At 40.5% G+C, this 13,720-nt stretch overlaps 2 protein-coding genes across 5 annotated transcripts in view; one reads left to right on the top strand and one right to left on the bottom strand.

Moving 5' to 3' along the window:
- LOC144027541 (antihemorrhagic factor cHLP-B-like) overlaps nucleotides 1-3,054 on the bottom strand; it is an 82,154-nt gene extending 79,100 nt beyond the window's left edge. For 2 of the 3 annotated variants that reach the window (XM_077535170.1, XM_077535169.1), the window contains exons 1-7: nucleotides 2,817-3,054; nucleotides 1,821-1,931; nucleotides 1,665-1,749; nucleotides 1,426-1,595; nucleotides 1,084-1,200; nucleotides 937-1,017; nucleotides 712-871 (exon numbers count right to left, since the gene is read on the bottom strand). In XM_077535170.1, the coding sequence (XP_077391296.1) occupies nucleotides 728-871; nucleotides 937-1,017; nucleotides 1,084-1,200; nucleotides 1,426-1,595; nucleotides 1,665-1,749; nucleotides 1,821-1,931; nucleotides 2,817-3,011 (903 nt within the window). In that variant the 5' untranslated portion in view covers nucleotides 3,012-3,054 and the 3' untranslated portion in view covers nucleotides 712-727. Of the gene's footprint in view, nucleotides 1-699; nucleotides 872-936; nucleotides 1,018-1,083; nucleotides 1,201-1,425; nucleotides 1,596-1,664; nucleotides 1,750-1,820; nucleotides 1,932-2,816 lie in introns of those variants that run through there. The other variant, XM_077535168.1, reaches the window with a different exon arrangement.
- An 840-nt stretch (nucleotides 3,055-3,894) lies between these two features.
- On the top strand, nucleotides 3,895-13,707 carry sass6 (SAS-6 centriolar assembly protein). 2 transcript variants are annotated; one of them, XM_077533586.1, is made up of 16 exons: nucleotides 3,895-4,043; nucleotides 5,262-5,322; nucleotides 5,775-5,854; nucleotides 5,948-6,052; nucleotides 6,499-6,667; nucleotides 7,068-7,145; nucleotides 8,148-8,267; nucleotides 8,330-8,521; nucleotides 9,681-9,875; nucleotides 9,945-10,034; nucleotides 10,188-10,367; nucleotides 10,457-10,538; nucleotides 11,276-11,352; nucleotides 11,456-11,523; nucleotides 11,598-11,686; nucleotides 12,790-13,707. In XM_077533586.1, exons 1-16 carry the CDS (start codon nucleotides 3,982-3,984, stop codon nucleotides 12,843-12,845), a joined length of 1,704 nt encoding a protein of 567 aa, XP_077389712.1. In that variant the 5' UTR covers nucleotides 3,895-3,981; the 3' UTR covers nucleotides 12,846-13,707. The 2 variants fall into 2 exon arrangements, with proteins under 2 accessions (XP_077389712.1, XP_077389713.1); XM_077533587.1 differs by having other exon boundaries at nucleotides 8,336-8,521.
- Nucleotides 13,708-13,720: the final 13 nt, after the last annotated feature.

Genomic DNA, 13,720 nt, shown 5'->3' on the forward strand with positions numbered 1-13,720 from the left:
TCCAATGTGTAAAAATAAAACGCACCACAACGTCCAATCACATTGCGGACTGATCTGGATTGGAAACGTGAAGTCTCTACAGGTGGAGTTTCAAGTCCTGCAGAATGAATCCAGCTTGTTTTTAGAGAAATGTTTGATCAGGGCCAATAAATTAGTTGATCAATTATCACTTTTTGCACTAAAAGTGGAAAATAATTGGTGTCAAAACTGATTAAACCTGGCAATAGCCAGATGGATATTACATATCCTCTCCACAGCAATTTGTTGGGAAGAGGCAGGACATTCTGTACAATATGAGCCGATTGGATGATGTAACCTGGCAATAACCAGATATTACATATCCTCTCCACCGTAATTTGTCAGGACATTCTATACAATGAGCCGATGTATTGAAACTGTATAAAAAAAAATTTATAGCCTTGCATTGATTTCCCCACCACGCAGCAGGTGCTCCCCCTAACAACCTGCCAAGTAACTGCTCAATAAGTCAATGGAGCTGTTGGTGGCAGAATATTAACTACAAATATCAACACTTGTATAGGTTTTGATAATTTGTTATTTCACACTTAATGTTAAATATCAATACCAATGTTCAGCAACTACATGACACATTTTTACATTATGCAGTCCTAGTTGAAAGGTTTGCTTAAAAAAAAAAAAAAAAAAAAAGTTCTTGAATAACACTGCAAGTGGCATGTGTCCTTTTTTCCAATGAATTTTATTGCAATCATTTAAGCGGGAAGGGACAAATATGGTGGATGGCTGGGTGAGGTTTTCTCAGCTTGTCCTTGCACACGCAAGCTTCCGGACTCTGGTGGAAGAGCGGCTTGCAGATGGCTCCTGGCTCGCCCGTCGGGTGGGGGCCCGGCTTCTGTGGACAAGGACAACGAGGCACTCCGTATGCAAGTAGCTGCCAGGCTTTTGTGTCGACTTTACCTTAGGCGGGTACGTTTCGCACTGCAGTTTCCCAAGTTGTTGGTGCGCGTTGTAATACGACGTTTGGCAATAGATGTGTTGCTGCAAACGGAGAAAAGGGCACTCATTTTGCACATTTTATAATAAAAAAATGACTGTTGATCTTACAGCCATGTCCGGGCAGAGAGGGGCACACGTCACAATCGCATTTCTGGCTCCTGTTGGACACGACGTCTCCACCAGGGCGAACCTCAGAGTAACGATGGCGCCGATTGTCACGTCATCCTGACAAAAACAGTTTCAATATAAAATCGTAAAGTAGTTAAATACATTTTAAAAAAATATTTAATTTAAAAATAAAGTAGGAAAAAAGTATTAAAAAAAAAATTAATTAGTAAATATAAATTAAAGTTGACAAACAAAAAAATAAAATAAAAAAAAACTAATAAAAAAGTTGAACTATACAAGTTTAAATTTAAGAAATTTATAATAAAGGAAAGTCATTGGCACCCCAATTGTGACGTGAGCCACTTCCATCAGGGTGAAGTAATGTTGCCGTTTGCTCTCCCGGTTGAACTTGACGACGGCGTAGTGCACCGCCTTGACGGCCGTCGGCTCGTCCAGGGGCAACAAGCGGGGGCATGAGGGGCAAGTCGTCAACAGCTCCTCGTTGGTAAGTTCTGCACACATACGGCATTTTCACATAAGCAGTTCAGAAAAATAAAAAAATTAAGAAACTGTGCGATGACCTGGTCTGGTGGTGCATTCGTATTTGGTGATTTTGGCCACACCCCACATCACCCAAAATTCAACACTGCAGGTGGCCACTGCACCCTAAAAAAAAAAATAATAATTTTGAAGATTAGAAGCAGCTATGGACTTCTGTGGCGCCAACGAATATTCACCCGTTCGTCCAGTCGCCACAGCTCGCATTGGTCGGCGGGTTTGGGGTTGCTGAAGTGACATTTGGTCTGCGACAGCTTCACGTTCACGTCCATGTGGCAACCGCCGGAAAACTGCAAACGGGGAGAAAAAAAAAAGAAAATGCACCATCAACATGCGCCTCGCTCATGAATCACTCCTTGAGGGACTTGCTGGTTATGCTACATGTTCCTACTCTGACAATGCTAGCGTTGCCACATTTCAACAAACAGCAAATAAAATGGCAGTCAGCATTTGAGGGCTTTCTAACAGGCCCTGCCTTAGTGTGGAGTGATGTCATCAAGTGGGGACAGCAAATTGAGCAGTGCTAACATTAGCAGCTTACGATATCCCCAAAAAAAAAAAAAAAAGTTAAGATTTTACTGTTGAAAACAAGGTTAAGTTAAAAAAGTTTAAGGAAAAGTACTATAAACAATTAGCATGCTTAATGCTAACCTGTTGGCAATTGCTAGTTGTGAATAGTGTTCTCACTCTAATCATGTTAGGTGGCTACATGTTAGTATTGCTAAAACAAAAAAGAAAAAGCATGGTCAACATTGCAATATGACCAAATGTTTAAAAAAATAAATAAAAATGTCTTTACCAGTAAAGGAATAAAAGCAATTAGCGTGCTAAATGCTAACCTGTTCGTAATTGCTGGCTGTGTGTTGAGTTTCTACTGTAATTATGCTAGGTGGCTACATGTTAACATTGCTATAACAAAAACACATGGTCAACATTTCAATATGTTGAAGTCGCGCCGCCCCCCCCCCCAAAAAAAACCCACAAAAACATGCCAACAATTAGCATGCTAACCTGTTGATAATTGCTGGTTATGCACCATGTTCTCACTGTAATCATGCTAGGTGGCTACATGTTAGCATTGTTATAACAAAAAGCAAGGTCAACATTTCAATATGGCCAAGTGTTCACTAAAAATCTCTTCACCGGTAAAGAAAACGATGATGCTAAATGCTAACCTGTTGGTAATTGCTGCTCTGGACCTCCTGCAGCCTGAACTTGAAGCCGTGCTTGTGCCTGTCGTTGATGTGGCGGACGGCCATGCCGGCCGCCGCCTTCACGCTGTCCCGGCCGCACGTCAGCGTTTGCGGCGCCACAAAAGCCGGCAGAGCCGCCGCGCACCACAGAAGAACAGCAAACAGGTGAGGCGCCATCGTGAACAAAACGATCGAGAAGCGCAAGCAAGCAGTAAAGGACAAACTCCTGGCAAGCGCTTTTAAGGAGGCTGACGACCAATCACGGAGGAGGACAAATGGCTGACACCTGTGTGATCAATTAGCACACAGGTGTGGTCTTCAATCAATCACCATGGTGACGACTCATGAGCATTAGGAAAGAAAAAAATACAAGTATATTGTTTTTGGAAAAGGTTATATTAGACAAAAGCATATTGCATTTACTTGGGAAAAATGCTCTTGTTTTTCTGAATCATTTTTTGGGAGCTTTGTCTTTTGTGTGATTTTTTTTCTTTTCTGATTGTTTTTCTGATTTCTTTTTTAAATGACAGAAAAAAATATTCAGGAGAAACGGGGGAAAATATTCAATAAAATAGAATAAAAAAATACACAACATTTTTTGAGATCTTTGTTTTTTGTGTGATTTTTTTTATTTTATTTTTTTAATAATATTTTTTTCTGTTTTTCTGCTGTTTTCTGATTTCTTTAAATGACAGAAAAAAAATATTCAGGAGAAACAAGGGGAAAATATTAAATGAAATAGAATTTAAAAACAAATACAAAAATATTTTTGAGAGCTTTGTTTTTTGTGTGATTTTTTTATTTTCTTTTTTAATTAACAATATTTTTCTGTTTTCCTGCTGTTTTTCTGATTTCTTTAAATGACATGAAAAATATTCAGGAGAGACGGGGGGAATATTCAATAAAATAGAAAAAAAATACACAAAAAGAACCCATAAAAAAAAGAAAAAGAAGAACAATTGATATTCTACCGTACAAAACAAGAAGTATGAAATAAAGTGCTGCAATGCCAGTTTTATCGATGGGGGGCGGTAATGCGCAGTCTGCCAGCAGTCCGCCGAGGAAGCTGAGCAAATAGCACGACGAAGAAGAAGAAGAAACGCTCCACAAACAAAGAAGAAGAAATACGATCGGTTGGCGGGCCAACATGGAGGCAATTTTCAGCGACGTTGTCAAAGTTATCATTCTATGTCGACACTGCGACGAAAGGTACACTTTTAGGTTTTTATTTGTGTTTTATTTCATTTTTTTTTTTTAACGTGACGGTTGGTCAAGTTTGCCGTTTACGCGTCCTGCTTGAACGGTCGACTGTCTAAACTCAACTCAAGTTTATTTATATTGAGCTGTCACAAAGCGTTTTAAAGAAACACAAAAAAACAAACATAACATAAAACATTAACACAAATACAATACAATACAATCACAACAAATCAACATTCTTCCATTCCTACACGCGCTTCGATGTTTGAAGCAGTTCTAGATGACAGAGGACAAGAATCGTTCTCTTTTCAGCAGTTACATTTAGAGACGTGATCTCAAAACTTGAGAGTTGACAAATGCAGAAGAGAGCAGACGTTAAAAGTGAAATACTTTACGATAAACTGATGACAAAATGCGATTTCGGACGCTTTTGACGGTTTTTTAATGCGTGGAAGACAAAATCGAATCGAATTGTCTCAAATGTTCGCATTGATAAAGCAAGAGTAATAAATCTAACGACGCCATTTTAAAAACACATTTATTTATGCTGGCGTTTAACACGAGTTGAACTGGACACCTGAGTTAATCTCTATTTTTTTGTTTTAAATTACATTTTACACACACACAAAAAAATCCATCTTAACGAAGCATTCCCGGTTATACAATTCACCTCGAGCTACAAATATTTGGAGGCATATATAACATCCCTCAACGTACAAAAAAAAAAAAAAAAGTCTATTGGGGTCAGATGCTAAAAGCAACAGGAAGTCCACCATTTTAATTTTACTTTGGGCTTTGGGGCCTTATATAAGGGTCATATTTGAACAAACTCATCCTACAAAATGTATCCGTTCGTCCTCAACCTTGGGGTGTTTCATCTTAAGATGTTAAAGATGAAAAGTTATCGAAAGCTTTTTATTTTGTGGCATGCCGTTGCCGTAGCGATGCATTGTTTGCCAAGATAAATGCTGCTTTATTATTTTTTTTAATCTCAACACGTGTGAACACTCATGAAACTTTGTTTTCATATATATATTTTTTCTTTTGTGCACAATTTGTTGCACATTTTTTGTGTGTTTTGCTTTAGTTTTTCCTCGTTTGATCTTGTCTGTTGTCTGCAGCCATGTCGACATTGTAAAAGACAATTTTTTCTCAAAGGTCTTATGGATAAATAAAGGTTCAATTCAAAAACAATGAAAATAAACAATAGTGATCTTCTTGTTCCAGAAAAGCGCACATCCGTGTCACCATCGAGCTTCAGTCGAGCACGAGTTCCGTTCGCAAACAAGTGAGTATGGCATTTATGTATTTTGCAGTAAAAAAAAAAAAAAAAAAATCCTTGAGCTTCCTTTTTTTTTTTTTTTTTGTCTCACTGCTCGCCAGCCCCATTCAAAAAGTTTTTGGCAAAGATGATATTGCAGCATTTCTTTTACTTTGGAGAACAATAATTAATATTGGTGTGAAATTTCTTTTCTTTCGACAGTTGTGTTTTTTTATTTTATTTTATTTTTTGTCTTCTCTTGCTGACAGTTTGGTCTGTCACTCCCGCCAGTCTTCATCCGAGCACCCGTCTGTGTCTTTAAAAAAAACAAAAACAAAAAAAAAAAGCCGATCGGGCCGCCGAACTTTTATTTTGAAGGGACGATTGGGGACCTTCTCTACCTCTCGTGGACACAGGTGTGTCACTTTTATGGGAATTGATTGAAAAGATTTTTTTTCCCTCTGTTGTTTGCTCATCAGGACCTCGTGGTGAGATTAACCAATGACAGCGATCCACATTTTTTCTTCAGCCTCACAATATCTGAGGAGGACTTCCAAAGGTTTGCCTAAGAAGACGTGTGCACAATGGCATGCAGTTCAGTGTGCTTTGTTTTTCAAACTTCTATTTCTTTATTTATTCATTTTATGTGTAGTTTGAAAGTGCAGCAGAATCTCCTGATTGAATTTGCGTCATTCCCCGAGATGCTGACTCAGCTTCTTGAACAGTGTCGGTCGGAGCAGAATTGCAGCCATCCCAGGTACGCACGCACGCACGCACGCTGCACGTTATGCCCTCCTTCCAATGACAGCGCCACTTCCACTTTCTCACACACAACATCATGTTTTGTTTTGTCTCCGTCATGTCACACGAAGCCTGTCAAACTCCCTAAAAGCACACATGTCCCGAATTAAGCACGGAAGAGCCCAGTTCACTAAAACTAATGAAAAAAAATCTAATTCAGTCTTTGGTAATTAATTGAATGCATGGAGTCTTTGGGGATGATTTTAAATGTGATTTGAAGTCAATTGATTTTGATATAAACCAGAATAAGAACATTTGAAAGTGTCTCAAACAGAAGTGATGACATCTCGCAGCAGCCAATAGTGCAACATCAGCAGTTTGTCTTCTTTTTTAGTGTGTCAGGAACAGTTTGAATTTTTGTCTTTTTTTTTTTTTTTTTTTTTTTTTTTTTTGCTTGCACAGGTTCCATCTGCTGCTGTCGTGCGACTCGACGTCCCTGGACGGCCCCGCCCACCTGAGCGTGATGGAGACCAGCTCGTTCAAGCACATCAACCAGCTTTCGCTCAGGCTGACGCCGGGCTCGGACAAGCACGTCAGGGACTACCTGGCCGCCTGCCTCGCCTCCGTCAAGGTCGCGACCCTTTTTGCAAAAAACAGAGAGGTTGATCGAGGGCCGCCTTTTTTTTGTTTTTTTAAAAGATTTTGAAATAGTCTTCACTTCTGGTTTTACATTTCATTATTTAGGATTCATTTCATTGTACGTCATTCTCCAATTATTTAAAAAAAAAATACATGAATATTTCTTTGCTACGTTGTCTCAGGAGGTAAATTATTTCAATAAAATGAATTTTCTTTCAATGTGAAAGACGATAAGACCATGAGGGATTAGAGAACAAATAATAAATTCATTAAAAGGTTTGCAAACTTTATGTAAAAAAAAAAAAAAGTAAATAAGTAAGTAAAGAAGACTTTTGTATGTATTTTATATATTTGCAAAACGGACGCCATGATGTCGCCGTCTTGTGTTTCAGGCCGAGAAAGAAGCTCTGGAGGTCAAACTGCAAAAGACCGAAAACGATCTTGGCAGGCGGCTCAAGAACGCCGAGCAGGTTTCTTTCTTTCTTTCTTTCTTTCTTTACGACCATTTTCCAAACAGCAAATGGAACAACAGCCATTTTGTTCGCCGATTCATTGTTTCCAGACATACGTTCAAATTGTCCAAATGGTTGGAATTTCAGCCTCTCAACATCTCCGTGAAAGTTGGCTGATTTATCTTCTTTAGCTGACCTTTTATCAAAAAATAAGATATTTGCCAACATCTGTTTTCACTTTGCAAGTAAATTGATCAACATCAGCAAAATGTTAGATTATACGGAAGCGTGTTGCATTTACTTGGGGGACAAAAAGCTCTTGTTTTTCTGAATATTTTTTGGGACCTTTGTTTTTTGTGTGATTTAAAAAAAAAAAAAACTTATTGAGTATTTTTTTTCTCTTTTTTTTTGCAGTTTTTCTGATTTCTTTTTTTTAAATGACGGGGAAAAAATATTTATGAGAAACGGGGAAAATATTCAATTTAATAGAAAATGTTGTAAAACTTACAAAAAAAACAAACAAACACGAGGGTTTCTTTTTTCAAGTGAAAACAAAACAAAACCGTACAAAACAACAAAGTAAAAACTGAATTTGCAAACGTCTTCTTTTGATTAAACACAGAAAGTCTTCTTTCATGAAGGACTACAAAAATCCGTCAACAATAACTTTTTATATGCTGAAATCAGACAATTTAGACCATTTTGAATTAAAAAAAAAAAGGCTCCAAACGATTACTCAATTATTAAAATTGTTGTCGATTTATTTTGATAATTGATTCATTTTAACAGCTCTAATTTGTTAATGTTGGTGAATTTTCTGGTCTATTTGAGATGAGATACTTTTGAATAAAAAGGATGGCAGTAAAACAATGCGTCAAAATCATTGGCCGATTTGAAGATGATCTCTATTAGCGGCCGAATGTTGGCGCCGATTACGGACCTGGCCGTTAATCAGTCTACCTGATGAGAACTTCCAAATGAGATTGAAACGAGGCTCCGTGTCGCGACGTCTTTCCGCAGACGCTGTCGGAGAAGACCAACGAGATGGAGCGTCTGCGTTCGGAATGGAACCGGCAGAGCAGCTCGCTTTCCGGCCGTCACGCCGACGAGCTGCGGTCCGAGCGGGAGAAGGCGGCCGAGGTGAGGGAACCACAAATCGCCCCCGTGCCGACGCCTCGGCGACTGACGACGGCGTGTGACAGTCGCAGGAGCGCCTGCGGCAGCAGATGCAGCAGCTGCGCCAGGATGTGGAGAGCGCTCACCAGCGCAGCAGCCAGCAGATGCAGAACCGCCTGGCGCAACTGGAGACGTCCTGCGCGGAGCTGAGCGACAGCAACTACAAGCACGAGGCCGCCGTCAGGGAGCTCACGTCCAAGCTGGCGAGCGCCGAGGAGGTTTGTCCAGTCCACGAGGAGCCGAGAGTTGGCGCATTGTTTGTTTGGTTGTGTTTTTAACGCTGCATTTACAGTCAACCCCCAGTTATTGTCGGCCATACGTTGTCGACCCATGTGCCATATCGAGACATCATTTAAACAAAAGTAGGGATGCAACATAATGCTATTTTATACCCATAAAACAATCATTTAGAAAGTGGTGATAACCGATAAGTAAGCCGATAATTTTCGAGTCCTACTGTAAGTCTAACATACATGTACAAATACATTGACACATTGTGTAAACTTTACTCAATGTATGTAAAGCACCATGAAGCTGAATTTCATTAATATGAACCACAATCATATCCCTAAAAAAAAAAAAGTTAATTGTAAATTTATAGCTCATATCAAATTGCTCAGTGAGTTAAACCTGTGAACAACAGAAGCAGAAATTAAAAAAATGACCAAAATATTTTTTCAAAATCCATGAATCTGCAGGTGCCGAGTATTTATACTTGACTCATTGAACATTTTTCAGCAGTGAAAAGTTCATATTTTGTCCAGCAGGAATTTGATAACTTCATTATTTTTCATATGCAGTTAATACATTTTTAAGAAGTAATGTTTCTACTTGCTGTCGATTGATGATCACATCATGACTCACCTGTTTTCTGGGTTTGGTCAGTAAACTGAACCATGATTGGTTCTTAGCTACTTCCTCAGCACAGGTGATGTCATCAGGCAACAGCAAGGAGAAAAATGAATTCTTAATAAATGTATTAATTGTACATGACAAATAATGAAGTTACCACATTCATTATCGACAAAATATTCACTTTTTACTGCTGAAAATTGTTAAGTGAGTCAAGTATGCCTTTTAATGCTGCAATTCTCACATGGTAAGTTGCACAAATACTATTAAAAGGAAGATTTCTGTCAAATCTTTTTTTTTTAAACACGACTAACTAAGCAAACGTGAATAACATTTGACTTCCAGGAGAACTTTCAAGTTGAGCCAAAAATAGCTTGTCAACTTTCCAGGGTGAACTTCATTTGACCTCATGTAACCTTTTGAATACACAACAATTGAATGTGTTTTTTTTGTGCTGTCGGCCAACACTTTTGGAGCTCGAGCAGCAAACTGCACAAGAGGTCACCGTGGACTTTGTGTGCGCAGGAGTGCCAGCGCGCCAACCAGCAGGTGGCGTCGCTGCGGCGCGAGAACGCCACTCTGGATGCGGCGCTGCACGACAAGCAGCGGCTGGCCAAGCAGCTGCAGGCCCGCGTGGTCGCTCTGGAGCAGGAGGCCAAAGACCTGGAGCACAACATGAGTCGAACGCAGGAGGCGCTGAAGGCCGCGCAGCAGCAGAAGGTTTGTGACCGACCGACCGCATTGGCGTCGGGAGGCCGCCGTCGTATCACGCCGGCTTCTGTTCTGCAGGACTCCATCAAGGAGAACGCCGACGGCAAAGACGCTCAGCTGCGACAACTTCGAGGCGAGGTGGAGTTTTTATCTGCCGATGTCCAGAAGGTTTGTCGCCTTCCTTCCGCTTTTTTACGTTGACGACACTGAAAAGTACAAAACGCTTTCATTGTGCAAATGATGCTGATGTTTGGATTTCGTTCCATGACATCGTTCGGCGGCGGCGGGTTTGAGTGCGTTTCTGGCACGTTTTGTTCCCAGGGCAACGACATCATCAGGAAGTTCCAGTGCGACCTGCAAGTTCAGCTGGACAAGAACAGAGACAAGAACGCGGCGCTGGTGGCGCAGGAGAAAGTCGTACGGGAAACCTCGGCCAAGCTGGAGCGCTGTCAGAAGGAAGTGCGGGACGCTCGCCGTCAGCTCCACGACAAGGACCGGGAGGTGGCCGTCCGTCCGTCCGACCGACCGACCGCGAAGCGCGATGACGTGTGCTAGCGGCTGATACCCGCGCGTGTGCGCTTGTTTGTCAGGTCGCGAGTCTGAAGGAGCAGCTGGAGTCGAGCGTGCAGAAGTTGTCGGAGACAAAAGAATTGCTGCAGAACAACGAGAACGGTGAGGAGCGTCCGTCTTGTGTGGGCACAGCAGCAATGTGACACGAAGGAGTGTGACCATATATCCATATCGCCATAAATCGTGATACTTGTCTCCCGATAGATTATTGATAGGTCTGCGCAAGTATCGCTATATTTGGAGTCAATATTCAGCCACTGTAACAGCTCCATTGTTCATGACTTATTGATTATTATTATTATTAGCATTTATTTTTATTATTTAGTATTATTTTTAATGTCTGTGTATATATATATATATTTTATTTTTATTTTTTTATATGTATGTTTATATATTATATTATATATTTATCTTTCCATTATTTTTTATTATATTATGGAATATATATTTTTTTTATTTGTGTTATTTATTATCGTGTATCATTTATTTATTTATATTAATTATTATTATTATTATTTATTTTTATTATGTTTTTTAATGTGTGTGTGTGTGTATATATATATTTTATCTTTACATTATTATTATTATGAATGATTATTATTTTATTTGTGTTATTTATCATTAATTATCTTATTTTCATTTATCATCCTTATTATTATCATCATTATTATATATTATCGTGTATTTGTGACTTGACAAATATATGGATAATCGCAGCATCGTCATGTTGTGAGGTAATCGTTATCGTGAGCCTTGTTTCGTATCATCTGGTAACGTGAGGTTTCCAGAGGTTCCCAACCCGAGTGACGCGTGCGTTGCTGTGTTGTTGTCGTCGTCAGTGATCGGCTGGCTGAACAAGCAGCTGAACGAGAAGCAGCTCGCCGTCGAGAAGTTTCCGGAACCGGCGGGACTTCAAGTAAGAGAGAGCGTCGTCGTCTTTGCCCGCTCGGACGCACTTGACTGAGCGCTCGCCCTCTTATTTATTTATTTATTTATTTTTATTTTTATTTTCTTCCCAGCACGCTCACTTTTATCCTCACGTGACCAAAGCCGCCGCCACCTCGCCTGACGTCCTCCACAAACACGTGTGAGTTGACGCGACTTCCTCAACAATCACAATAACAAGACTGAATATGAAACGCGAGTGCTTGTCGCGGGCAGAGCGGGCGACGGTGCCGGCGGTCTGGATGCCAAATATTTTCGGAGGCGAGACGGCAGCATCCCCGTCCACGACGCTCTCCTTCCCAGAGGTGACGTCACGCCATGACATCGCAATACTCACTCACATGTATGACTGGATGGCCGACGGGCCAAAACTTTTAAGGTTGCGAGGCCGCCATATTGCTCCTCCCAAGAAGCGTTTGTCGCCATACGATCCGATACATTTACAGTATCGAACATTTGAGACAGTACTTAGTAGAAACAACATTTATGGTGGTTTACAGTTATTAAACATAAACAAGCTTTTTTGACATTTTACAACTTACCTGAAATACACGTCTAAACTATATATGCTTAATTCATTCACTTGCGGTCATTTTCACAGAAGCAATCCCATTCGCTCCCGGCTGTTTTACTGGATTTTGACTGATTCTGCAAGTCCCACAGAATATTGTGAAAGATTAGAGTCTCTTTTTTTCATCAAGGAAAAAAAAAAAAAGTATATTTCTGTTTCCGTTTTGCAGCAATTAGCATTAGAATCTAGATAAGTTTCATCAATATTTCACATTCCTGGTGAAAACACTGACAAAAAGAACTTGTTGCAACATGGCTCTGGCTGACCGCTTTTACTCTGCTGCCACCTGCTGGCCGTTTTTTTTAATGAACTACCATTACTTTAAGTCACCTCTTCATGTCAGAAGCTGCATGAAAGCATTCTTTATGCTCTTGAATGAAAAACAAACATAAGGAAAAAAAACAGGTTTTTGGTAGGTAATTAAAGAATTCTAACTGTAATTCAGCAATAGATGCCGCTGCAAAATCAAATATTGGGGACGAAGGAACTGAGCGATAAAAGAAAAAGGGGATCTTCTAAGCAGCACATACCGTGTACTTATTTTATTTATTTATTTTTTAACTTGTTAAAACCTAGTGAGCACCCCGAAACAACCCCCCACCCCGCCTCTGGCCTTTTACTAACTGCCTCCGAGCTCTATACAGTTTGTCTCATCTGTACGTATATTGTATACTGTAGTCTGCTTGCGAAGTGGGAGTAACAAGATGGCCGCCCCGTGACTTCAACAGCTTGCACTGGCGTGTACGGGCCATCGGCCGTCCAGTCCTATATACGACGTCACATAATATACGACAACACATCACGTTCAATGGCCGTTTGTTGTCTTTTCCTTGTCAGAGTTGCCGCCTGCACGCAGCAAACTTCCTGTGCCTTCAGCGTACTTCCCCGGTTGAATGCACGCACACTCACACTCTCCATGTTTCCATTGATTTGCACACGCTGCACTCGTATCCAGCTTTTTTGTTGTTTTATTGTTCAGGTCGGGTCGTCTGTCTTTGTTGTTTTTGAATTGTTTGTTGATTAAATGAACCTCAGGTAGTCGTGATTGTCGTCGCCAGGCTGCCTTGTAACTTTCGTATTCACGTGGTGGGGAGCAGAGAGGACAAAATGGAGGCACATTTGTAAACAAACAAAATGGTGACGTTAGAGTTAGCAAGCACGCAACCAGCATCGTTTTATTTTATCGACAAGCTCGTCACAACTCTTCGCTGCCACAAAATGTTGAACGATAACAAATGTTGCCATCGTTTCAGGGGGGGGGGCAAATCTCACCCTTACAAATCCCGCCCCCATGCCCCCACCTGTAGGAATGAAAACGACAACAACACCAAGACTGCAAACACGACAACTGCTACATGCTAACGAGCACAACCACGTTCGCAAAAAAAAAATAAAAAAATGACGAGCGTGCACACGCTTGGACGCTCGCCGGAGGACGAGCACGGACACACTGGAAAGAAAATTGCAAAGGCTTCATTTTGGGGGGAAAATGATGTCATATCACAAAAGAAATCAAGTCGCATCACTGAAGCGATTGCATGAAAGTTTGCGGACGCATTCGCTATTTTCCTCCCGCTTCAATTCCTACAATGATGAAATCGGACAAGATTTACACACCTTTTCAGCGACAAAAAAAATGTTATATTATTCTTAAAACTTTCAAAATACACCTTTGTCTGTGAAATCATTATATATTATTGTCCCACACAAAAAAATCGGGATATTTTGGTAGGAAGGAAAAAGACCCCCCCCCCCCCCCCCCCCTAAA

This window comes from Festucalex cinctus, chromosome 10 (genome assembly GCF_051991245.1).
Source record: "Festucalex cinctus isolate MCC-2025b chromosome 10, RoL_Fcin_1.0, whole genome shotgun sequence".
NCBI classification, from domain to species: domain Eukaryota; kingdom Metazoa; phylum Chordata; class Actinopteri; order Syngnathiformes; family Syngnathidae; genus Festucalex; species Festucalex cinctus.